This window comes from Psammomys obesus, unplaced genomic scaffold (genome assembly GCF_907164565.1).
Source record: "Psammomys obesus unplaced genomic scaffold, mPsaObe1.curated_primary_1811, whole genome shotgun sequence".
NCBI lineage: Eukaryota > Metazoa > Chordata > Mammalia > Rodentia > Muridae > Psammomys > Psammomys obesus.
Window position 1 is genome coordinate 26,303,804 of NW_026596134.1, and position 24,662 is coordinate 26,328,465.

Below are 24,662 nucleotides of genomic sequence, written 5' to 3' on the forward strand. Positions count from 1 at the left end.
AAGAGCCATCAGATGGTTTGCAGTTAATGGGACACACATTGCTTTGTGCTGAGCCATCTTGGCCGCTGCCATGTTTTCAATAGCTACTTTATCCTGACACCTACCCTCACAATTCTACAACTAGAAGAGCCTGTATTTCCAGGCTGCTGTGGTCTAGCACCTTTGTGGCTTTGCTCAGGCTATGGCCTCTGAAGAGGAAGGACACTGGTATTGCAACAGCTTCTCACCTAAAGGTGGTGCCTAGTGCTTGTCAATCAGGCACACACTGAACACTGGCCAGGGATCCTGGCCAGTAAGATCACACTGGTCACTATGTTACTATTTATTCCCTGACTCCTTTATGAACTGTTACAAGGATCAAATAAAAGGAGAGATCTAAATGTGACAATCTCACTCACTTTGAGGATTTGGTTTTCTAAGCAAGTTTTATTAGGAGGAAGAAGAATGAATACTCATGGGCAATTGCTTGATTGGGGAGCACCATGGCTAACAGGAATATGTGTTTGAGACAAATAGAAAAGTCACTGGAACCCAGAGAATTGTTCTGATAAAGGCCACGGACTTCGTCCCAACAGGAAGGAAGCCAGAGGACTCCACCCACTGCTCTGTAGCTTCTGCTTGCCTGCTGACAATGCCTACTGTGTCCCACTGATGGCCAGGGACACAGAGGAGAGGTCTAGAGAGCAGCCTCCCAGAGCACTCGCAGAAGAGGGCAACCTGAAGGTCTCCAGCAAGGTATTAAAGCTGGTCTTCAGGTCTCTTTTCTGCCATTGCAAGTAGGGATATCCTTGGGTACTTGTTTCAGTGGCCCAGGGATCAAGATTTGCATCAGGCTGGGTGTGGTGGTGCATGCTGCCTTTAGTCTCAGCACTCTGGAGGCAGAAGCAGGTAGAGGCCAGCCTAGCCTACAGAGTGAGTTCCAGAATAGTGAGGACTACACAGAAACCCTCAGGAGGGGTTTATACAAAAGTATAAACAAGAAACACATCACACACGCTGTTTGCTTTATTGCTTAGCAGGCTTCTTAACACTATAAATATTTCAAGAACTCAGCTCCAAGATTATGAAAAGGCAAAGCCAAATTCTTTTGACCTTGCCACTGGCAAAGATCCATCTTCCCTCCCAATAGCTGTGTGAGGTAACTGAGGAATCTGGGACCTATTGCTATTGTTGGAGAAGGCTGCTTGTGTATAATGGCGTCAGACCTGGCCCTGAATCCTCAGACACAAAGCCATGGCCTGCATCCTATCTGCCTTTCTTGAGGGCACACGGTGCGCTTCCTGGGACTGCGGCGCCAACTCAGGCGGTCTCACCACCGCACAGTTCCTCTTGAGAGCAGCCGTTCTTCATTCCAGTCTGCTCTGACAATAATGGAGGGAAATGGCGATGGAACTCAGTAGGAGGCCTTTCATGCTCTGAGCCCACAATTTAACTGCGCTTTTACTCGTTATTTCACATAAACTTTGAAAAAAATTCACTTTTTATTTGTGAGTGTTTTGCCTGCATGTTCTATCTGTGCCACATATATGCCTGGTATCAAAGAGGCCGGAAGAGGGCTGTAGTTTGAGAAACTGTAGTTTGAGATGGTTGTGAGCTGCCATATGGGTGATGGGAGTCGAGTCTGGGTCCTCCAGAAGAGCAGCCAAAGCTTAACCACCGAGTCATCTCTCCAGCCGCCCACGTCAGCCACTTTGCATTGTGACCTCCGAAGCTGAAGGACTCCATCTGAACTCATCAAGCACCACTTAAAATGTCCTCATTAGAGGTAGACAGAATGTGCCAGCCACTCCTACCTGCCCTCCTCCAGATTGCCTGGACAGAATGAGCTGTAGGAGAAACAGTAAAGGTCCTGCTGGACAGCCATGAGCAGCCCTGGGGCTCCCTGGGGGCCCCCAAGCCGAGGAGAGAAGGCCACACTGGGAATGTTGGCCTTGGAGGTCGGGTATGGCGAAGGGATGGTTCTGAGCAGCTGGGCATCGTGGAGGCTCCAGATTCTTGTGTAGCAGTCTTGGCCCACTAAGAAAGAGGGAAGACAATGCAGCAGGTTAGACAGAGAAGGAAAAGAAAGTTGTGGTATGTAGGCTCAGCTTCTCAGGCTCTCTCAGGAGTGAATGTAATTATACTAAGCCCAAACACGCACGCACACACACACACACACACACACACACGGGTGCAGTAGCTCTTAACCAGTGAATCGGGACCCCTTTGTTGGGGGGAGGGGGTTCAACGACTCTTCCCTGGGGTCGCCTGAGACCATCAGAAAACACAGATATTGGGCTGGAGAGATGGCTCAGAGGTTAAGAACACTGGCTGCTCTTCCAGAGGTCCTGAGTTCAATTCCCAGCAACCACATGGTGGCTCCTAACCATCTATAATGAGATCTGGTGCCCTCTTCTGGCCTGCAGGTGTGCATGTAGGCAGAATACTGTACATGTAATAAATAAATCTTAAAAAACCAACCAACCAACCAAAAAACAGAGATTGTTAATCCCAGCACTTGGGAGGCAGAGGCAGGCGGATCTCTGAGTCCAGGGCCAGCCTGGTCTACAAAGTGAGTTCCAGGACAGCCAAGGTTCCACAGAGAAACCCTGCTTCAAAAAAACAAAAATATTAAAAAACAAAACAACACAGATCATTACGATTTGTAACAGTAGTAAAATTACAGTTAGGAAGTAACAAAGAAAATAATTTTATGGTTGGGGACAGCAAACATGAGGAACTATGTTAAAGGGTCACGGCATTAGGAAGGTTGAGAACCATTGCATGGGAGGAAGGTATTGCTAATATATTTCTTAAAACTCAGACCAGGAGTTGGTCTGTCGTTCCAGGACTGTAACTAGCTGCAGGTGTTCAAAGTGACAAGCATGGACCGGCTGGCTGTGGCACAGCAGTGGCTCAGCCAGCACCAGGCTCATTCTTCTCAGTGGGCGCCCCACCCGCCTGATCTAGATGCCAGGCAGCCGGGTTCCTTTTCAGGACAAATACAAGCCAGGAGGGCCTCTCAACTCTGTTACATCCTAACAGAGCAGATGACAGCCACTCTGGCTGAAGAACTTGTTGAAGTCTGCAGGGCTCCAAGTTGGGAGTAATGTGGCACCAGACACTGTGGGCTAAGGCAGCCCGGAAGCTGCGTGCTTCTGGACAGATCTGTGGGGGCGGCAGTCACACCTGAAAGGGCCACTCACTGACTCTCGGCCCACGGTGGTGCCTTGGCAGATGATGGACTTGGGGTTGTGGCTCACTGCTGCAGCCAGGCAGACACCCTCTCAGGCAAGGCTAATCTTTAGTCTACTGGTCAGCACATGGCAACTGCTGACATGAAGACTTGAGGGATACCATTTTAGGATGAAGCCCAGTGCTGGTGTGGATAAATATGGCAAGTGGACCTAAGTAAGTCCTAGCACAGTGATGCTGCTTAGCCCCCAGGAATTTTACCAGGGAACGTTAGCACACGTGATGCTTTGGAAAGCCTGAGAACACACCAAAGGTCGACTGTTCTGTATGTAGAAAGGCAGATTTTGTGTTGTGGCCTGGAAATAGTACCATCTATAGTCAGTTCAGCCCTTTCAGGGCTTCACAGCCGGATAGCTGCCCCTTCTTGGTAGATTATGGGTATGTTAAAGGGCCAGGATCCAAGCACTATAGGTACCCTTTATTTCTGGCATCCCCTTAAGGGGATGTGAGTAGAATGGATAGCTTTTAGGCAAGATAGATTCTGATGGAATCCTGTGACTCAGAGAGGCCCGCTGGTTGCTATCTCAGTTTTCTGTAGTTCCCATTGCTCACCACTCCCTTGCTCCGCCTCTTTAAGATATGTGAGACCCCATAGGAAGCCCTTGATGGATGGGCTCTCCCCTTCCCTACACACCTGCCACCAGGATCCCCTCTTCCTCATGCATATGCAGGGGCAGGTAGGCGTACTCATTCACGTGACCTTCATACTGTGTCACACACTTAGTGGCCCTCAGGTCCCACAGCTTGATCTGTAGGAAGAAACAAAAAGGATTACTCGCCTAGCAAGCACAGGATGACTACCGAGTACGGTGCTGGAAGGGTGAGGTGGTCTCAGTGGCCTTTTCATAGTCTGAAGACTGATGTCTCTAACTCCTAAGGCCTGAGTGCATCAGAATCACAGAACCACAGGCCCTTCTGCACTTGAATCTAGGTAGGGTTAAGCTCATGTGGAGCAACAAAGGAGCTCCAGGATAGCCCACACCCTGGTGTTTCGGTATCAGGGTCTCTGACAAGATTCCCCTGTGTGGTACCGTCTGCACCTTGCCATCCTGGGGTCTGAGGTCGGTATCTCCTACCTTCCCAGCCATGTCTGATGCCAGCACATACTGCTCCTCCTTGAGAATCCGCACAGAGGTTACTGCTGAGTCATGGAAAACGTGGGTGGCCTTCCACCCCTTGGCTTGACTTGGAGAACGCAGGTCAATGGCAAAGATCTCCCCAGAACGACAGCCATTAAACAGCAAAGGAGTCTGTAGAGAAAGGGGTGGCGCCCAGTTTTTACCACCTGTCCTTAAGGCTGGGAGGGTGTGTCCTGCCATTAGGGTTGGTAGGAGTTTGGGTCTTGGTGGAGTCAGAAGGGAGGCTGAGTTCTTGTGAGAGGGTAGAAGATGCAGACCCTGTGTCTCCTCCAGTGTGGCCTGTGGTGAGCCCGTAGGTGCCTGGAGGTAGGGCCACTGTCCACTTAGGCATCTTTTCTAAGGCCCAAGTGATGTCTCCCTGTATCCATGAAGGCTTTGGTGCGATCTGGGGTGATGAATTGGTAGTGAGGGCAGACAGCTGGGGTGAAGTGTCGGTTTTATCACAGGTGGATGGAGGTCTGAATCATCAGCTCTGCTCCTATCTAACACAGGTCAGCTGACTCCCTCCTCCAACTCTCTCCAAGATAGTTTTTTTTTTTTTTTTTTTTTTTTTTTAAAGACAAGGTTTCTCTGTGTTGCCTTGGCTGTTCTGGACCTACTTTCTAAACCGGGCTGGCCTCGAACTCAGAGATGCACCTGCCTCCATCTCCCCAAGGGCTAGCATTACATGCGTGCAGGAGCCACTGTGCCCGGCAGAAAGATAGCGTTTTCTATAGGTGAGTCTTTGAAATACAGTAATGATGACAATTTAATTTTAAATGTATACCTTGAAAGTTTTATATGATACCAGCTAAGTGCTCTGAATTAGTATTAGAGCTATACATTCTTTTTTTTTTTTTTTTTTAATCTCTCTAAAGATGAAATGCTAGGTAGATACTACCAGTGAGCTACATCCATAGCCCCAACTTAGAATTTTAAAAATGATGTCGCCTTCTGGCTGATCCAATATTCAAGAACTGCTAACGACCCATTTAAACGGAAAACTGGCTGAAGAGCTTGGGAGGCAGTTCTGTACCAGCCAACGTCTGCTCAGCTCAGACCCACTCTCAGAGCAGCCTATGGATGCAGCTGGGCCTGGTGGACCACACCTTTAACCTCAGCACTCCCCAGAGGCGGAGGCAGAGGGACCTCTGTGAATACAAGGACCGCCTGGCCTACATAGTGAGCTCCAGGCCAGCTGTGGCTACATATGAGACTGTCTCAAGAAATCCGAATCAAAACTAAACAACCAGCAAAACCAACAGTAACACCCTTCCCATGTGGTGGCCCAGATGCTACACCAGGAGAGCCCTCCCACCAATATTCCACTCTAGGCATTGTTCTATTACGCTCTTCCAAGTCAGACTGACCTTGACTGCAAACTGCTGGGCCAAGACGTCACTGTTGGTTCCATACGACTGTCGCTGTCCAGTCACCACATTGGTCAACAGGACCTTCCGAGACAAACCTGGTGGAGACAAGAAATGGGTCCCTCAGACCAGGGGTGCTGGCAGTCTGGGGGAAAGGAACTGCTGGGTGGGACCTTCAGGTCTGTGGAAATCTGTACTTGGCACCCAGGGAGGCAGCCACGTTTCACCTGTACTGAAGCAGTTATTTGCCTGGACATTCAAGGACCAGGCACAGGACCAGGCACCAGGGATCCGGAAACTGCAGAGCATGCCAGGCTGATCTGTACCTGAAAGGAGAAACAAAGTAAAACAGGGCTGCCTTCTAGGCCCAGGAACTTCCCTCCATGTTGCCAGGCTAGAAACCACCAGATCCAGGAAAAGCTGTTCAGAGGCCACAGTGGTTTAGGTGTCTCCCAGAGTTCATATCTGCAACAATTACCCACCCCAAGTCCTATGCTGAGGAACTCTGGGAAGTGACTAGGATCTGATGAGGTCGTGCAGATGGGGCTCCAAAGTGGCAATGGTGGACTTATAAGAGAAAGACAATCCCTGATCTCAGCAGTCAAGGGCGGCCCTCCCCAAAGGTTGGCTCATGCTGCTGGAATTCCCAGCCCCCAGAACTCTAGGACCAAGAACTGTACTGGATTTTGTGGTAACTAGAGAAGGCCTTAGCTGAGCTGTCTGCTCAAGAAACAACTCATGCTCACAGTCCAGACTGTGCATCCACAGTGCACAGCTGTTACAGGGGTGCTGGGGGTGTCATGGGAATGTGCTTTCAATACTGACCCCAACACCAAGTGTGTTCAAGTCAAACACTGAAAACGATGAACTGACAGAACACAGCCAAGGGGTAAAGCCAGCCATGTGCCCACCACTTGGGTTAGAAATACGGCGTGCCAGTATCCTGGAAGCCTCCCTCCCATCCCTTTCCAGTTTCTATCCTCACTTTGTATCATTCCCAAGGAGAATTAATATCAAGATTTCTAACACAAAAAAAACCTAGTTTTGTGGGTTAATTTTTGACCCATTCTTATTTTTTTTTAGGATTTATGTATTTAAGGGCTGGAGAGATGGTCAGAGGTTAAGAGCACTGACTGTTCTTCCAGAGGTCCACTAATGGTAGCTTGCAAGCATTAATGGGACCTAATGCTCTCTTCTGTCATACAGGCATACATGCAAGTATGTATATACAAGTAAATCTTTAATTTTTTTATGTATTTATGTATACAGTGTTCTGCCTAAACACCAGCAGAGGACACCAGACCTCATTGTAGATGGTTGTGAGCCACCATGTGGTTTCTGGGAATTGAACTCAGGACCTCTGGAAGAGCAGACAGTGCTCTTAACCTCTGAGCTATCTTTCCAGCCCTGGCCCCCAATTCTTTATTTACCTCAGTTTCCTTATCTGTAAAGTGGTACGACACACGCCCCACATGTTGTTGGGCAATGTTCACCTCATCTACTTCCACGAGGAACCTACTGAGGTAGGCACTGCCTCCATCTTCCGGGGGCCAAGCAATGCTTGAATGTGGGAGTGGAGTAGCTGTACCTTAGGCCGCTCTGCCGGGGTCTGCACTGTCGCAGTTGACCCCATCTGGCAGACCCCAACTCTCGGAAAGCCTAGAGACAGCAGACTTTCTCTGAAGTCTGCCAGAAGGAGCGAATTGCTTGCAGTCAGCCAGCATGCCGATCACCCCGGGGTGCTTGATCAGCGCCTTCTGCATGGTTGCTACAGGCAGCACAAGCCAGTGTTTAGATGTCTTGCACCGGCTAGTTATGTGCACTCTGCCCTGACTGCTGAACCCACCTAAAGGGTTTCTAAAAAGCTGCAAACTCTAAAATGCAGAGATCCTGGGGCAGACTCTGGGAACGCTCCCTCAGTGCCGCCTATGCCACCCTATGTGCTGGACTGGGGTCAGCCCAGCGTCTGGTACCCAGAGGACCCACCCTCAAAGTATTGTATTTCTCCAAGACCCAGGAAAGGACTCCCTACCTTGGTGATTACTGACAAACAGTGAGGCTGGGAGGAGGGTGGCGCAGCCCGGCGTCTCCGCAAGGCCCATGAGGCACAGCCTGGAAAAAAATCCTGTTAAGGATAGTCAGATACAGACAAGGCCACCCTCTGGGAGAAGAATGGCCATTAGCATCCTTCAGGAAATCATAAAACGCAAAGTAGGGCAGAGAACACTGTCCAGATATAACACTTTTTAGACTTGGCACATTCAGTTGCAGTTTCTTCAGGGACATAATGTCACAGGCATAGTTAAAAGCTCTTAGTCCCTTGCAATCTGTCTTCTACCAGAGAACTGAGGTTTTCAAGGACGAGTCTGTTGAGGCCATGGTATAACATGCCTACACGTGTATTTCCCTGAGCACATGATGAGCTAAACCTCAAGTTCATGATAGCACGCAGGCTTTAAGAACTCACCAGCTACGGGAATGAACTAACACCAAGTGTTCATGTGTGTTCATGAACATGTGTTGTAAAACAAACTTTAAACAGAAAGCCCAGGCACCATCGCTGTGGGCTGCGGTGTCCCTAGAGAAGAGCCCCGCTGGTTCTGAGAAGGCAGAGCCCAGTGAGTTCTGCAGCCCCAGGTCCTCAGATCTAGTCTCAGTGTCAAATGAAGAGCCCCCCCCTCACGGCCTTCTCAGTGTTTCCACCTCCACCTCATGGCCGGGTACTTTTTTAGGGCTGTGCACTGACTCCCCCGGCAGGGATGCTGGGTCTGTCTGGTGTCTCAAGAGCCCGAAGCTGTGTGTCAGTGGCACAGTGGGTGGGGTCTGGAGGCAGACTTCTAGGGCCCAGTGCTAGCTCAAGCAATTACACATCAAGTTCTAGATGTCTGACACACTGGAGCTTGATGGTCATCCAGAAACAGCCCCCTCTGGACCTCAGCTGCCTGTGGAGACACCCTGCTGTGGACTTAGGCGCAGTCTTTTCCCAAAAGGTGAGACGGGTGCAGAACGGCCCACCCCTTGGCTGTGTCCACAGATGCTCAGGTCCACGCCAGAACGGCTGTCCACTGAACCCATTCGCCTGCCAGCGAAAGGATACAGAATGTGGGAATCCAAGTGACTGAGTGAGGCCCAGCACACGGAGTTCACCTGGAGAGGAAGGGGAGAGAAAGACTGGCTTGACCGCTGCTCGTGGACAACAATGGGAAAATGCTTTTCTAGAAAATGGCAGCTACGGGGCTGGAGGGATGGCTCAGCACTTGCTGTTCTCACAGAGGACCTGACTTTGGGTCCTAGCGCCAGGAGAACCAACTCCCTCTTCTGGACACACACAGATGCATGTGCACGAGTGGGCACGTACCTACACGAGGCCCTTAAAATTAAAGGAAGAAAAGACTTGTAGGGGCCCAGACACATGCCGCCCCTGCCGCCCACAGTACTGAGACTGAGTGCAAAGCTTTGAACAAGTCAGGCAAGCACTAAATTACCCCTGAAACGGACATGTGATTTCTTTCTTAATGGTCTGGAAGGAGCATTCTGAGGATACTGGCGCTTCCTGCTCAGACATGTGGACCCTTGAGGAGGACAGGAAGTAAACTCCAGGCTGCAGTCCCTGCACACCAGCATGGGTCCCATGCCAAGGCAGCTAGTAATGGCCTCTTCCCGCAAGCTAGACCTGAGTTCTCTATTTTTACAGGGTCAGGAGACAAGTCTAACTCTTTTTTTTTAAAGATTCACTCATTCATTCCATTCATTCATTTATACAGTATTCTGCCTGCATGCCAAAAGAGAACATCAGATCCCATTATAGATGGTTGTGAGCCACCATGTGGTTGCTGGGAACTGAACTCAGGACCTTTGGAAGAGCAGACAGTATTCTTAACCTCTGAGCCTTCTCTCCAGCCTGACAAGTCTAACTCTTCACCAAAGGTGTCCTGCATCTTGCCTCACCAGGGGTTTCTTTATTTCCTTTCTTCCTTTCCCTGTCTCCTGAGACCAGCGAGGCTCACCTCATGGCTCAGGCTAACCTTAAGCGAGCGGCAAACCCCAAGTCTCAGCCTCCTGTGTGCTGAGTGGGAGTATAGCTACCACACTTGGCTCCCCACGCCATTTTCAGTCTTACGGCTCATGTCCCTCCTGAAGAGGAAGTCGCAGAGGCAGTGTAAAGGCTGTTCTTAGATGGAGAGAGTGCCTGACATTTTGTGACACACAGGGGAGGACTCCATCCAGGCCGTGATCACTGCAGCCCACATTCTGGGAAGCACACCCCTTCAGATCCATTCTGTTCCTTCAGAAAAGAATGCCCTGATGGCCAGTGAACACACACTGCCTTGAGTCCACCCCATCTAAGCTAAGCCTCTCTCCCAATGTTACAAAGCTCTGGGCCCTCCTCCTGAGGGCTCTCAGGAACTAACAAGCCATCTGTCCCGTGGAAAAGTGAGACAGTGGTTCCTGCGTTCTTTACAAAGCTCTTTTCCCTTTCCCTCTCTAAATTTAGCAAACTACCTAACAGTGTCCTAGGCCCAAAGGCAAGAGGACTGAAGGGCGGAGAGACAGGTCATACCTTCCTGTTGGTGAAGTACAGGTTTTCATGCATGTGCACCTTGAACGTGGGAGCCTTCAGACCCTGCAGGTTGATGATGCCATATTTGGAGCCTCCGATTTTGACGTCATTCACTGTGAAGAGGCGGTCACTGCTAGTATCTGCCTGGAGGGAAGAAACGGGCCGCATGTGATCCCTCAGGCTGAGCTAAGCGAGCTGCCTCAGCTCCTCTCCATGAGGGAACATGGCAGGGACCTAACTTAGCTCCTGCTCAGTGGAGTGATCTCCAGCCAAGCTCACAGGGTCTGCCCTGCCATTTCGGAGGCACTGGTGAAGATGGCAGAGAGGCCATGGCCAGGAAGTCTGGCATTCTTAGTGACCACCTCAGAACTGAGCCTGGAAGGATCCCAATGGTGGCCCAGAGGACCACACCATGGAGAGCCCTGTGAGTTCTAGGCCAGCTCCGTAGTGAGACTCTGCTGTTTAACTTAAAATACAACACAGTGTGTAATCCCAACACTCAGGAAGCTAACTATGGCAGGAGGACTGAGTTGGAGGCTAGCCAGGGAGGGGGACAGTTCCCTTGTTTCAAAACACCCCAATAAGCTCCCTCTTAGAGAGCTCCAAACAAAAACATAACATTGTTATTTTAAACTAAACTCTTATCTTTTTCCCTATGTAACGTTCTGTTCCTATACACAAGTCTGTGCGCACACAGACTCTCGTGCTAGTGAAATTCCTCCTACTCTCTAAATTTGAGGAGGTATGTGCCTGGATGAACCTACCAGAATTGAAAATCAAATGTGGAAAGCCACCTTCCCAGTTTCCTGGCCGTACTAGCCAGCCAGTCACATGGAGTGCTGTGATGGGGAGACTGTGCCAGCCCAGGGCACACGAGTGCCAGGGAAGGGGCTGTAGCAGCAGTCTGGGCCTGACCCCAATACTTCTCTCATGGACAGGCTCTGCTGTCAAGGCTTTCAGTCTCCAAGGCTTTCCCTGACTCCTGCAAAGATGTGGCCTTCCCGGCAGGCCATAGTCTCAGGAGGCCCATGGAGAGGGTGGATTAGCCATGTGCAGGGCATGCTTTGGCTCCTTACAATGTCTCACCGACCCGGGGCTCCCGTAGTTGGTCTTGAGTCCCAGCCCAGGTTTCAGTAAATACAGAGACTTTTCCACTTCCTACAGATGAAGTAGGAAGGGCCCTGCCACTAGGGTCAGGAGCGAGGGAACTTCTGGTGCTGCAGCTGGTGGCCCATGGATAACTGCCCACCGTGTGCACCTTTTCACCTGCCCGCCCCACAGCCAGGGACAAGACACTTTGTTTTTAGCATGTGGCTACACCCAGGTTTATGTCACAGGACAGGAATGAAGGGTGAGTGATGGAAATACACACACCATCCCACCCCACCAAGCCAACAGCAATCGGCTTCTGTTAGCTAGGCCTAGTGAATACTAGCATCAGGCCGGGCGTGACAGCCACGCTGGACACCCACAGATGCTCACCAGGATGAAGTTAAAGCGGTCACTTGCTAGAGCAGATGGATCTGAGCTCTGAATCTCTACCTTCTTCCTCTCCATGCAGCTCACCCGAAGCTCGTGGGATAAACTGCAGAGGGAAACGGAAACAGGGAGGGCATGGACATCACAGCCAGGCACCCAAGGCTGATGCAGCGGGGCATGTGTGCAGAACCAGCTCCGTGGAAAGATGGCTTGAGTTCAGAGGTTCAAGGCCAGCCTGGGCAACATGGCAAAGAGGTCACGTTTCAACCGTAAAAAAAGGCAAACACCTGCACATACTTGGAATCCCAGCACTCGGGGAGGCAGAGGCAGGCTGATTGCTGTGAGTTCGAGGCCATCTTGGTCTACAAAGTGAGTCCTGGCCGGCCAAAACTACACAGAGAAACCGTGTTTCAACAAAACAACAAACAAACAAGGCAAAGAGCTAGGAGTTTGCTTTTCCCACACCCACCTCCACAGCAGTTCTCAGACACAATGCTGAACCACTGGGTGGCTCTCCTCCAAGTCAAAGAGACAGACTCAAGAGAGATTTGCTTCAGTCACCTAGGACAGACTTTCTCTGGGATGAAGAGAATGTGCCTGAGAGATGAAGGGCACGGGGTGGACTACGGGAGTCCGCACGGACAGCGCCCACCTCCCTGCCCATTCCCTCCTCCACAGCACAGCTCCCTCTCCAGTTTAAGCACAAGAGCTGCTTGTCCTCTTATTTAGGCTCTTCTTGGGTGGGAGGCACAGGAGGCTGTGTGCTACCCCCACAGCTGCTCTTCCCTGAAGTGGGTACCGCACAGCCAACCTTTCCCGGGGCGGGCACTGGTCCAGTGGAAGTAGAGGAAGCAGGGTTAGGGTCAGGGGCTGCGGTCACACTGACCCAGCTTCTCTTTTCACCGTAGCGCAAGTCACTCCCCTCTGAACCTCAATATCCTCTTTAGAAAATGGGAGGGGGGAACAACTTAGAGAATTACAGACGCCACAAAAGTCCTATGCAGAGTTTCTTCTGGAAATGCTGGAGCTTGGATCAGGCTTGTGAGGCAAGCACTACTCTATACTGCGCTACATCCCTGGTCCCTGACACAGGCCTTCTGACAAAGCTGAGAATGTCCATGTCCACTTAATGCTGTATGTGTCACTGGAAGGGGTCTCAGGAATGGAGTTATTGTGAGGACCACAGAGTCCCACGCAATGTCTACATAACCCCTTTCTCCCACTAGAGTCCCAGGAGTCTCCATTCCTTGTGGAGGAGAGAAACAAGTTACTTGAAGCTGTTTAAGATGTGGAGGGGCTGGAGAGAAGGCTCAGAGGTTAAGAGCACTGGCTACTCTTCCAGAGGTCCCAAGTTCAATTCCCAGTAACCACACGGTGGCTCACACCCATCTATGAGATCTGGTGTCCTCTTCCGGTGTGCAGGTGTACATTCGGGCAGAATACATAATAAATAAATAAACCTTTTTTTTAAAAAATGTGGAAGGCAGCCTGCAAACTGAAGGCAGACCCTCAGAGAGTAGCACAAGGTCTCTCCTGACTACATCTGCAGACTACAGAAATAAGGACAAGAAAGAATATTCAAGACAAAATAAGGTATTGTCTTACCGGCAATAACTGGTGAAGTTGAGAAAACCCAGCTGGTTTTTTCGTAGGATGGAAGATGCATTAAATCCCATTCTGGTAATTTTCTTGGTTTATGAATTCAAGACAAAACAAAAGAACACAGGAAGACTCAGTGAAGGCAATCACGCTGGCACAGATCTGGGATTCTAGCATTGGGGAGAGAAGTCCTGCACCCCAGTTCAAAGCCATCCCTGCACACAGCATGCTCTCAAGACTTTTATGAGTTATAAGAAATCTTGCTCAAAAAACAAAAAGAAAAAGCCACTGGAGATGTATTTGTGTTATGGTTTGGGTAACAGAAGTATTTAGTTCCACACAATGAGAGAAACAGGTATTAAATGGACAGAAATTCAATGAAAAAAAATTTGATGGCGTCCTCTTAGGCACTCCTGGGGGTTTGCTGGAGTCTGTACCCCACCTGCTAGGCTCGGTGACAGGCCACAGGCTGATGTAGGCAGGACAAGGCCAGATGCCTGGGTCTGGCATCAGCAAGCAGAAAGAGAGTGGGAAATGGGGCCTCTTGCCTGCTCTTTTCCTCATCATTTCCCTGTCAGGGAAAATCTGACAGCACACTGTCTGTCGTATTTCACTGAGTGTCACAGGGCATCTGACTGGCCACAGCAGCAGATGGGTGCTGTCAGAGTAGGGGCCACTGGGCAGCCAAGGGTGAAGGCCCACCTTTTTCTGCTTGTCTTCCTGCTGCAGCAGCTGCAGCCTTCGGCTCTCCATCTCCTTGTGCCGGATGCTCTCCTTTGTGAGGGGGTTGCAGTTGTTATGACCGGGGAGCAAACGGAAGTAGCGGTTCTTTTCAGGGTCGAAGTAAAAGCCTGGAAGATCTTTAAGAAAAATAATTCAACCAGCTAAATTAAAACACAGAGCCACCCAATAATAAAGAGCCCATGTGTCCTTTCTGCCGGCTGAGCGACCAGCTGCCCCAGAATCATTATTCCCAACACTTGGTCCCTTCCTTCAGTGAATCAGCTTGCCTCTAGAATTCCCTCAGGTCAAGACTGAGCTCTCCACACCCCAACCAGCAAAGCAACACATGTAAGCCCCGGCTAAGGGATGGTGCTCAGTGCAGACTCAGCACCTGCTCTAGGGCAGGATGGGGCTTTATCCTCCCTCCAGGCCAGCTACGAGCCCCTCCCAGCTTACCCGGTACGGAAGACTCTCCAGCTCTGCTGGACGAGGTTGACAACGATTCAGCATCATGGTGGCCAGAATGTTGGGTACTCTGTGATGACCGTGTGCTGGACCTGTTGACACCAGAGGTCTTTGTCAATAAGAATGTTAGAGGCTGGGCTCCCTGTCCGATTAGCAGCGTTTACTCTGCCAAGTAGGTGAGCGCCATTCTTGATTGCCTTCAGCAGCAGTAGAGTTTAAATTTTATCTAGCTAGACAACCTTACAGATGGAAAAGCTGAGATTCGGTGAGCAGAGGTCATTTCCTTGGTGATATTAGGTTGTGGCGCCACGGCTGACACACTGCATTTGTAAAGCCACCAGCAGCCTCTGTGGCAATCACAGACTGGAGCGTAGGGTGAGAATCCTCAGCTCACACAATAAAAGGGAGTCTGCAAAGCTAGTCTGGGGAGGGAAAGAACAGCCCGTGTCATCCATACTGATGCTATACGTAGCTGTAGGAAAATGATTTCTCTCCCTTTCTGCCCAGAGCTTTCTGAGGCGGCCCATCTCTGGTGAGCAGGAGGATGGATTAATTGCAGTGAGAAACACTGGTCTTTCTCATCCAAGGACTGCTGCTCCATCCTTGCCACACAGAGTCCGGAAGGTGGCTGTGCCCAGCAGGTTTCCAGGCCACTCTGCCAAAACAGGGCTTAAGAAAGCACACCAACATTGGGTGCCGTGCTGACCTTTCGACAGTACGGGTCAAAAAGGAGACTTACACCCACGAGACCCACTGTGCTGAGGGCTCCGAGGGCAGGGTGGCCTATCAAAGGATGTTATACAGTCAAGCCAGGGTGGCTTATAAGAGAGAGCACTTTCAGAGGGGACCAGGGCTACAGCTCTGTCCTTTCTCCCATTGTCTTTGAAGGGTTTTGTTGCTGTTTGTATTAATTTATTCTGGAGAAGTACCTGGACATGACATCATGATCTTTTATTTAGAAATTTAAAAAAAATTTTTTTTAAATTGTGTATGGGTGTGGACAAACATACATGTGGGGGTCAGTCTGAAGGAGTCACTTCTTTCCTTCACATCATGGCAGCATGACTCTGGATCCACTGAGTCATCTCACCACCCCTAAATTTATCTACTTTAAAAAAGGGCTGGGTTGGCAAGTCAGCTAAGTGGGTAAAAGTGGCCAAGCCTGATGACCCAAGTTTGGTCCTTGGGACTCACATGGCAAAGGAAAGAGTTGATCCCTGCAAACTTGTCCCCTCCCTTTTACATGTATACCATGGTATAAACACATGTACACACACACACACCAAATACATATGAGGAGGACCAACACGTAAGAAATTGGCACGTGTGTAGTAAACCTGAGGGTGACATGAAGACTTCCTACTGTCAGAAGTCCTGGGAGTCCTCAGCTGAGGCCTGGTGGAGACGGGGTGTGGGCTGGGGCTGAGACAAGGCTGTTTGTGCTTCCTTCATACATAAAGTGGTAAATGCTTACACTGGGCACACAGCATTCGCTGCTTTCTGCTTTGTACACTTCTGTGTATATTAAGGCTTGGTATGTTGGGCAGCTGTGTCACACTATGAGTTTGAGGCCAGTCTGGTCTACATAGCGAGTTCCAGGACAGTCAAGAGTTACATAGAGAGCAACCTCCAATACCAACCCCCCCCCCAAAAAAAACCAACAACAAAAAAAAGACCCGCACAGTTCACTCAAAGATGTGTACATATTATGAAAATATGCTATCCTACATACTACATGTATCTGCATAAACAACATATGTTAACTGACATATTTATGTAAGTCCTTTTCCAGAACTCACTAGAGAAAATTCCCAGAAAGACCTTTTCTTGCCTGCCCCGAGTCTCCACTGGTGGCAGACAGCTCTACGGTCGCCTAATGGCTGACATTGTGGTTAGAAGCCAGTCACTGGGACGCCGCGTGTGCCTTTGCCCTCACTCCCCAGGGCAGGGGGCTGATGGCAACATGTCAAGCTTCCCCAGCCTACTGGCCCCATCGCCCACTCATCCTGAGAGGTGGCGCACCTGTGGCACAGCAGCACCGGGCAGCACCAGAGTGGCCCCAGGCAAAGCTGGCTCCCCAGACCTGCACACTTGCCTCTCACTAGAATCACACTGCCTGAGGGCAGGGCTCTGCTGGTGGCCTCGCCCGCGTCTTCTCCTACCCTGCCTGGTGCTCCTATCCATTGCCGTCCCTACAAGAGAAACACAGAACGTGAGACGCCCCAGCTGTGTGCCCTCCCACTCGCCTGGCAGCTCCACCGGGCTCCCGGGGGGTCCCCGGTGAGGCTGCCGCCCACCCCGTCCCTAAAACGTCTGCTTCTAGCACTTTTCCACCACTGACGGACATTGTCATTCTCTGTCCTAGAGAAGAGACGTGACCATGCAGGAATCATAACTCCTTCCGCCTCTTCTCCACGAACACTCATGTGAATTCTGACTCTTGTCTTGGAGAAGTAAACATCTGTCTCCGCACCTTTCCAAGACAACCTTCCCCGCTTCATCCTTCCGTGGGGACATCGCACGCAGTTTCTGTTTAATGGCTCCCTGAGAGCACACCAGTGTTTTCACTTGTGGGTGCTCCCCCTCCAATCCAAAGGTGTAGAGGCATACCGAGGAGTGAGCTACATGCAAATTCAATGTCTTCACCTCTCTAAACCCCAACATTCTGCTAAAATGCTCTTGCTGAGGTAGCAACTAATGATCCTCACTGGTCAAAGCTGTGGGGGGGAAGGGTCTTCTTTAGGCCCCATTCTTGTACTTGGCTTTGAATGGTCAAAACCCACACTTGAGGGCCGGGTCTGCGAGGGCCCGTGAAAGTCAGCACTAGGATCCCTTGGGTTGGAGCTGCGGCAGGGCCTGGGCAGCCTGGCAGATCAGCTCCTGGTGCCATGTGAAGGGATACGGGAGGCCGCATGCTCCCTGGCAGAGGAGTGGCAATCAGCACATTCATGGTCCTCTTTGCCCTCATCACCATCCCAATCCTCTACAGCTCCAAAAGCGCCCCGCGGGGCCCCAAACGTTGGCTTATTAACCTCAAGTGGAGTTTCTCCAACACCTACTTCCCTATCCTTGGCAATGAGATGCTGCCATCCCAGTGCAACTAGTGTGTGACCATCACCAGTGCCAGCTACCTGCTGGGCACCAAACCCGGTGCTGAGATTGAGCGGGCAGAGTGCACCATCTATATGAATGATGCTCCCATCACTACTTGCTACTTGGCTGATAATGGCAACAAAACCACCTTCTGGGAAGTGGTCCATTCTAGTGTGCTCTGTGTGCTGTGGAAACCCCAGGAATTTGTCAACTGGGCCCCCGAAACAGTGTTCATCTTCTGGGGACCCCTCAAACAAGGTAAGATGCAGAAGCGCAGGCCAGCCTCCTGTATGTCGTCCAGCAGGCAGGCCTCCCTGCTCCCTAACACGGAGGCCTCCCACCCGCATGCAGCAGTTTGACGACCTCTTCCGGGGGAGAAGAGCAAGGACAGGGAAAAGTCGCAATCCTGGGTGAGCACAGGCTGATTTACCACGGTGAGTGTGGTGGAGTTGTGCGACCATGTGCACGGGTGGCATGGCTCCTCCCAACTAGGCAGCCAGCGGCTCTACCTGCAGTGCAGGCCCATACTACTACTGTGAGCCCAGGGGACCACCTATATCCAGAACGCGCATAGCCGTGCGGGCAACCACCATTACTTCATCACTGAGAAAAGGGCCTTCTTACTCTGTGCCCAGCAGCTCTATGGCATCACCTTCTCCCACTTCTCCTGGACCTAGCCATCCTATCCCGGGATCTCAGACAGACACAGGCGAAGTGGCTCTGGGCCCAACCATTTGACCAAGGCCATCTTTTCCCTGGTCAATCAAATCAGGGCTGGGGTTTTTCTTCCAGCCAATGAGGGCCAGGGTGATCTCTTGGCCAGTCAGGAATTTGGAATTCCGTATGGTTTAATCAGGTGTGTGGGTGGGGGTTTCTAGTGTCAGGGTCTGAGCACAGTCTATCAGGCTATAGGGATCTATCTGAATCAGTCTGAAGCTTAGGACATGTCCTTTCCCATAAGGACTTGCTTTAGAGCCCCAGGAATGGGCTCCAAATCACTCCTTCCTTGGCTGGGGCGATGGGGTCCTGTCTCAAGGATCTGGGGACAGTTGCCAGAATCAGAGACACTGTATGGGTAAGAGCTGCCAGGAGGCCAGGCCAGAGAATCTGTGCAGTTCTAGAAATGGTAGGGTGGCCTAGGAGGTAGGAGGCGGGTGTCCAGTTCTCAGCTTCTTCCTGAGTGACCTGGGACAAGCCCTCTTCTCCTTCTGGCGTACAGTGATGACATCACATTCCCACGTGCAGACAGAGACCTTCACTCTCCACTATACGTAAGTGTAAATTCTCCCAGCTACCATTCCTCCCTGGGCGGTGGGGGAGCCTGGGGCACCCTTCCCGCCTCCTTCTGGGAACTTTAGGGTATTTTTGTGCCAATGTCTTCTTGGTTGGGGAGCTCTGACAGAAGTGAGACAAACATGAAGCTGTTTTCTCAGCTGTTCATCCAGCTGCCATCAGCCTAGCTCTACAAAAAGCCAGGCGTCTCTTCCTCCCCTCCGGCAGGAGAGCACTTTGCCCAAGGAGCCTGTGGGGCTGAGAATGGGGTATCCCAGCCTCACCAGGGGCCCATGCAGCCTTTTGTCTGGAGATGCTGAGGGCTTTGGGTAGAAGTGTCTTCCCCAAGTTCGGGTTGAGAATAGAGAGACTAGGTTACCTGTGTTCTGCCCCTTGTTCAAGCACTTTATTAAGGTTGGGGCTGAGTGGGGTGTGTGTAACACCCATTCCTCCAAAGCCTGAAAGGGAGCTTCCAGAAGAAGGCTGTGGACTGGGGGGTGGGGAGAGACTGGCCAGCTGTGGGTCCTTGCACACTAAGGTAATGGGCCTAGATCTGGTTTTGCAATGATTTATACACAAATAAACACACTTAAGCCCCAGAAAAACAAACAAGCAATCAAACAAAACCCTACACTTGGAAGGTTCAGGCAGTGAGGTCACTAAGTTAAGGCCAGCCTAGGCTGCCTAGACTCTCAAAAGAACCCTACAAGGAGCTGAGAGACGACTCCGCAGTTAAGAGAGCGTGCACTGCTCTTACAGAGGACTTGAGTTTGGGTCCCAGCCACCACATTAGGTGGTTCATAACGGCCTGTTAACTCCAACTCCAGGGGAGCCAAGGCTTTCTTCTGGCTCTGGAAGGCACCAGCACTCACATGCAAATACCCCCTCCAAAACAAACAAACAAACAAACAAACAAACCACAGAGTGGGTGGTAAGGATGCTCTTCACCAAACATGAGGAGCTTGAATTCCAGCTCCTCCAGGTTGCCCTCTGACTACCACATGCATGCCAAGGCCCTCTTCTGCACTGACTACACAGTGTGCAGACAAAACACCCACGCACAGAAAATAAATAAAAGGAAGGATGGCCTGGTGGCACTCTGGTGATGCCCAGCACATGGGAGGGTAGGGCGGGAGGATTACAAGTTCTAGGTGAAAGTGCATTCTATTGGATGTAAACTGTAATAGCATAACACTGGTTTAAAACGGTTTGTGAGGGCTGGGTGGTGGCGGCACACACCTTTGATCCCAGGAGGCAGAGGCAGCAGATCTCTGTGAGTTCGAGGCCAGCCTGGTCTACAAATAAGTGCAGGACTGCCAGGACCACACCAAAAATACCTACTGGATGTGTTCCCTTAGTATTCTATATTTACAGAACACCTGATGTGCATCAGGCACTGGGCGTGGCACTGCGAAGCGGGCAGGGCTGTGGCCCTCGCCTCATGACACCACTCATATCCTAGCAGGAGAGCGAGGACTGACTCCCCTGTGTGGACAGGGTAGAGGAGCGGGCGGAGGGGACATGTGAGAAGCCTTGGTACAAGGGACTGCAGGAAGAGGCTGGAGGCAGGTTCAGCCTCCGGGTGCTAGGGCAGACACCTCATTACCCCTGTCAGAGAGGGACAGAAAGGGAGCAAAGAGAGGGTTAAGGGCACTGCGGCAGGACAGACTCTCTCACCAACTAGAGAGAAGGCCCTCAGGTGGAAAAAGCTAGGAGGGAACTCCATGACAGGTAGACTGCACAGGAACCAGGAACAGGAAGTGAGTAACTGGAGACAAAGGATTTTGACAACTGATCTCAGGAAGCATGCAGCCTCTGGAGAGGAACCAAAACTAAAGGAGATCAAACACATGACTCTTCCTGCCCCAACATGCTGTGCTTATGGGTATGTACCACTACACCTAGCTTGAAGTCCATAATCCTAAATAATGAAAAAGATCACACATCACTATGAAGGGCATTAAAACACTGGGGAGTATAGTATTTCCAGTCATCAGAGCTTCCTTTAATTAATGCTACTTTCAGCAGCATTTCATTTCGAGATAAGCTACTATGAAGCTGTGCAATTGAAGGATCTAGATTCTAAGTAATTTTGATATAAAAAAAATGAAAATGGGGAGAAATGTGCTTAAAATTAGTATTTTCCCCCCGTGTATAACTGATCTTCGCCATCTGTTGATCCTTGGTTGCCAGGTGGGGGCCTGCCCTGTTCTAGACACATACTCAACGCCAGGCAGGCCAGGCTAGTAATCAGAATACTTGGGAGTAGGAGGCTGAAGGATCACGAGTTAGTGAGGTCAAGGCCAGCCTGGCCCTAAACGTTCCCCTGGAATTCCATACTAACTGGGGTACAGGCCCACTATCAGGAGAGCAACCAATGTTTTTTACACTCTGGGGACCTGCTTGGGCTTCTCCGCTTTCTGCTGCCTGTGTCATGATGGGGAGGTCACCTCATTTCATTTTTACAATGCTTTCAAAGGTTCGGCCCGTTTGGCTCCCCATCTCTCACCCATGCCTTAGGGACCACCCGGCAAACTCAGTCTGTTTGCAATTTCCCAGGTCCCACTTTACTTCTGGGGCTTGGTAAAGGTCTGCTTGTTCCTCCATGACCTTTCCAGGCCCGGCCTCAATATTCTTCAAGTCGCAGGGCCCGGTAAAAGGTTTGGGCTTATTGGGGCTCTGTGTACGAAACAGCAGATCCCAGGGCCCTGGACTGGAAACACGAGCAATGGCACATACAGGTGGGTGGCTCAGGGCTTCTGGGCTCGCTGTTACCGAAGGACAGACTCCAAGCATGGGGGGGGACATCTTAGTTGGGGGTCCTGGGACTGTTCTACAACTTTATCCCCAGAACCTGGCTGGAGGACCTGGGGTTTGAGGGTCATTATAAAAACACTAGGGAATTACACAGAAACAATGGCTGCACAGCCTTGCAGATGTACGAGAAAACAGCATGCTGTGTTACTCAGTGAGGGCTGGGAGACAGCTCTTGGGCCAAGCATTTGACATTTATACCAGCTGGAATTCCCAGAGCACAGTTTCACTCCATGGGAGGTGGAGGCAGGAGACTCTTCACTCATAAGCTCCGAGGCCAGCTAGCCTAACGAACTAAGATGGAACAAGAGACTCTGTCTCAAACAAAGTAGGTGACAAATGACCCCTCAGGTTGTCCTCTAACTTCCACACAAAAATCAAATAAATAAAGTGAGAAATAATGCAATCACAGGAAAATTCAGTAAGACTGATTCCTAAGACATAATAAGATGCAAAATGCTAATGCTGCCGGTTGGAAAAACCCAGGACAGAATGGCCCTTTCAATAAGTTTCCCACCCTCAATATTAAACAAAGGAGGGAAACGGCGAAAACGCAGATTGCTCATTAAGAATTCTGTCCAGTGTAAAAAAAAAATAATAATAGAAGAGGCTGGAGAGATGGCTCAGCAGTTAGGAGCACTTGCTGCTGAGTTTAGTTCCTAGCAACCACTATCAGGTGGCTCACAACCTCCTGCACCTCAGTCTTCCCGCCTCTGAGGGCACCCACACACAGTAGCGTGTTCTCTCTCTCTCACACACCTAAAATTCCATCCTTGAAATCCACAGAAGAAGCAACTCCACAGAGTTGGCCCCTCCACACACACATTTGCACAAACACATCACACGCAACAAAAATAAAGTGAAACCCCACTTCACAACATGGGAAGTGAGGCTTCCGGAGCTAACAGCATCTGACCGACAACGCCACAACGGAGATGCAAGAGCGTCCTGCCACTTCTAGGCTCAATCACACACAGCACACGACCTCAATGGACTTCCACTGTTATTTACAACCGGATTGCCAGGCAGTGGGGTTTTTGTCTTCTCCAGGTAGCTGACTCATTAGTTGTTATTGTTTTTCTCTCCTTCTTACCACCCTGTTCCACACACAAGACTTCGTGTGTGGGACATCCAAGGTGGAAGGAGTGTCGTGCTCGCCAAAGTCCCTAGGGAGACCACAAATGCACCCGGATTCTGAACAAGTAGTGTGGAAAGAGTTCCATTCTCACTAACACACAACTTGGTGTGGTGGGGAATGGAGGCTGGTCCACACCACGGCTTACTAACTCTTCCAAATACCAGCCTGCACAAAACCTCAGGCAAGCCACCACCTAACCTCTCTGTGTTTGAGAAAGACACCACTAGGTTTAGAGAGATGGCTCAGCAGGTAAGGGCACGTGCCGCTCTTCAGAGAACCCGAGTTCAAAACTCAGCACCTACCCCGGAGCTCACAACCTCCCGTCTCAAATTACACGTTCAGGAGTCTGACGCGCTTGGTCTTCTCGACCTTCCACAGACAAGTAAATAAACACACTCACACATATAATTAAGAACGAAAGCTCTTATAAAAAAGGGTGTGTGAGTGTAGATGGCTCAGTGTGTTTAAGGGCGCTCAGGTTCTACTTCGCGACCCCAACCAGGCGGCTCGCAACCATCTGTAACTCTTCCAGAGCATCTGACCGACCTCTTCTGGCCTCTATGGCCACCAGGCATGGTCACAGTACACACGTATAGGCAAGCCAAACACCCCTTTTAAAACAAAAACAAACAAGAATCTCTTCCACCATGGCTACGCAGAGAAACTGTCTCGAAAAACAAACAAACTAAAAAAAAAAAAAAACAAAAAACAAAAAAGACCCTCTCCCAAAATCTATGCCAAAAAGTACTCCTGGGCTAGCGTCCCATCACGGCCCGAACTTCACCGAGGCAGCTGCAAGGTGACCGTGGGGCCCCCGGAGGACCCGCCTGGCTCGGGCCCACGCCCACTCCGGCCGTGTACGGCATGCTCACTCCTCCTGCCCTTAGCCCGGCCTTCCCCGACCTCAGCGTGGGCACAGCGGCACCCTCCGTCGGCGCCCAGGGGCGCGCCGGCGTCGGAACAGGCTTACCTGCGCAGACCGTCCTCTCAGTCCCAGCACGGTCCGGCTGGATTAAAGAGACGCGTGCAAGGACCCGGAAAGAGCCCCTGTTCCGTGTTGTCGCAGCCCATAGGACGAAAGGATCCGGCTCTTCCTTTTCATTGGATTAGGCTTCTGCCTGTCTCTGTCAGCGGGGGCGGTCTTCTACGGAGGGCGGGTCTTGGGGGGTTTCTTCCTAGCCCGGCGAGCGTGGATCTGGCGCGCTTAGGGGCGGGACCTGGAGCTCTTGAGGGCGGGGCTACACGCTGCTACCTGCGCCTGGGCGTCTTCTCCCGCTGCGGACCGACCGTATCCCGGGAAGTTTCTCTCCGCCTGGGGCCGACACGTAGGCCCGAAATAACATTGATATGTGGAGGAGGAGAGATGGTTGTGTTGTGGAGAGAGTAGAAAGAATAGGTAGAGAGTCTTTTTGACTGCAGGTGCACGAGGTTGCTGCTTGTGTGTGGCAGCGGAACCAGGTCTGCTTGTCCCCTACTTGCTGTGTGATCTAGGGTGCGCCCTTCACTTCCCTGTATCTGGATTTCTTCCACTGTAACAAGTAAATTGAGCAAATATTCTAATTCAGTGATCTCCAGCCCAAAGTTTGTTTTTACAGGCAATATTTCTAGAATGGTATCTGGTCAGGCTAGGTGGGGACCGCCAACAGGCTTGATCTTACTGCATTTTAGGGGAGAAGAGGATCTATTCCTGCGACTTTTAGAGTACCTCGCTGATGACATCAGTGTGCCTTGCTAGCCCAGGCTCCCGAGTGCTGGACCCACGAGAAGCTAAATGTGGACTTAGGAAGGTATCTCGG

General features: G+C 50.8%; 1 protein-coding gene and 1 pseudogene across 1 annotated transcript; one reads left to right on the forward strand and one right to left on the reverse strand.

The window, feature by feature from the left end:
- Positions 1-990: 990 nt before the first annotated feature.
- Positions 991-23,923, reverse strand: Dcaf4 (DDB1 and CUL4 associated factor 4). The gene is made up of 14 exons (XM_055593202.1): positions 23,837-23,923; positions 16,645-16,741; positions 14,541-14,641; positions 14,064-14,221; positions 13,368-13,450; positions 11,766-11,868; positions 10,284-10,427; positions 8,820-8,869; positions 7,755-7,834; positions 5,950-6,048; positions 5,723-5,820; positions 4,311-4,484; positions 3,869-3,983; positions 991-2,016 (listed from the first exon to the last, which is right to left on the reverse strand). Exons 2-14 carry the CDS (start codon positions 16,731-16,733, stop codon positions 1,790-1,792), a joined length of 1,521 nt encoding a protein of 506 aa, XP_055449177.1. The 5' UTR covers positions 16,734-16,741; positions 23,837-23,923; the 3' UTR covers positions 991-1,789.
- LOC129665890 (alpha-N-acetylgalactosaminide alpha-2,6-sialyltransferase 6-like) lies at positions 17,462-18,319 on the forward strand (annotated as a pseudogene).
- Positions 23,924-24,662: the final 739 nt, after the last annotated feature.

What these genes read in the sequence shown, in the direction of transcription:
- Dcaf4 (XM_055593202.1), bottom strand. Translation starts at nt 16,733, where the DNA reads ATGGATAGGAGCACCAGGCAGGGTAGGAGAAGACGCGGGCGAGGCCAC. An exon ending in CAGTGTGATTCTAGTGAGAG is followed by an intron (nt 14,642 to 16,644) that starts GCAAGTGTGCAG and finishes TGGTGTCAACAG; the next exon opens with GTCCAGCACACGGTCATCAC. An exon ending in AACTTCACCAGTTATTGCCG is followed by an intron (nt 11,869 to 13,367) that starts GTAAGACAATAC and finishes TTCCCTCTGCAG; the next exon opens with TTTATCCCACGAGCTTCGGG.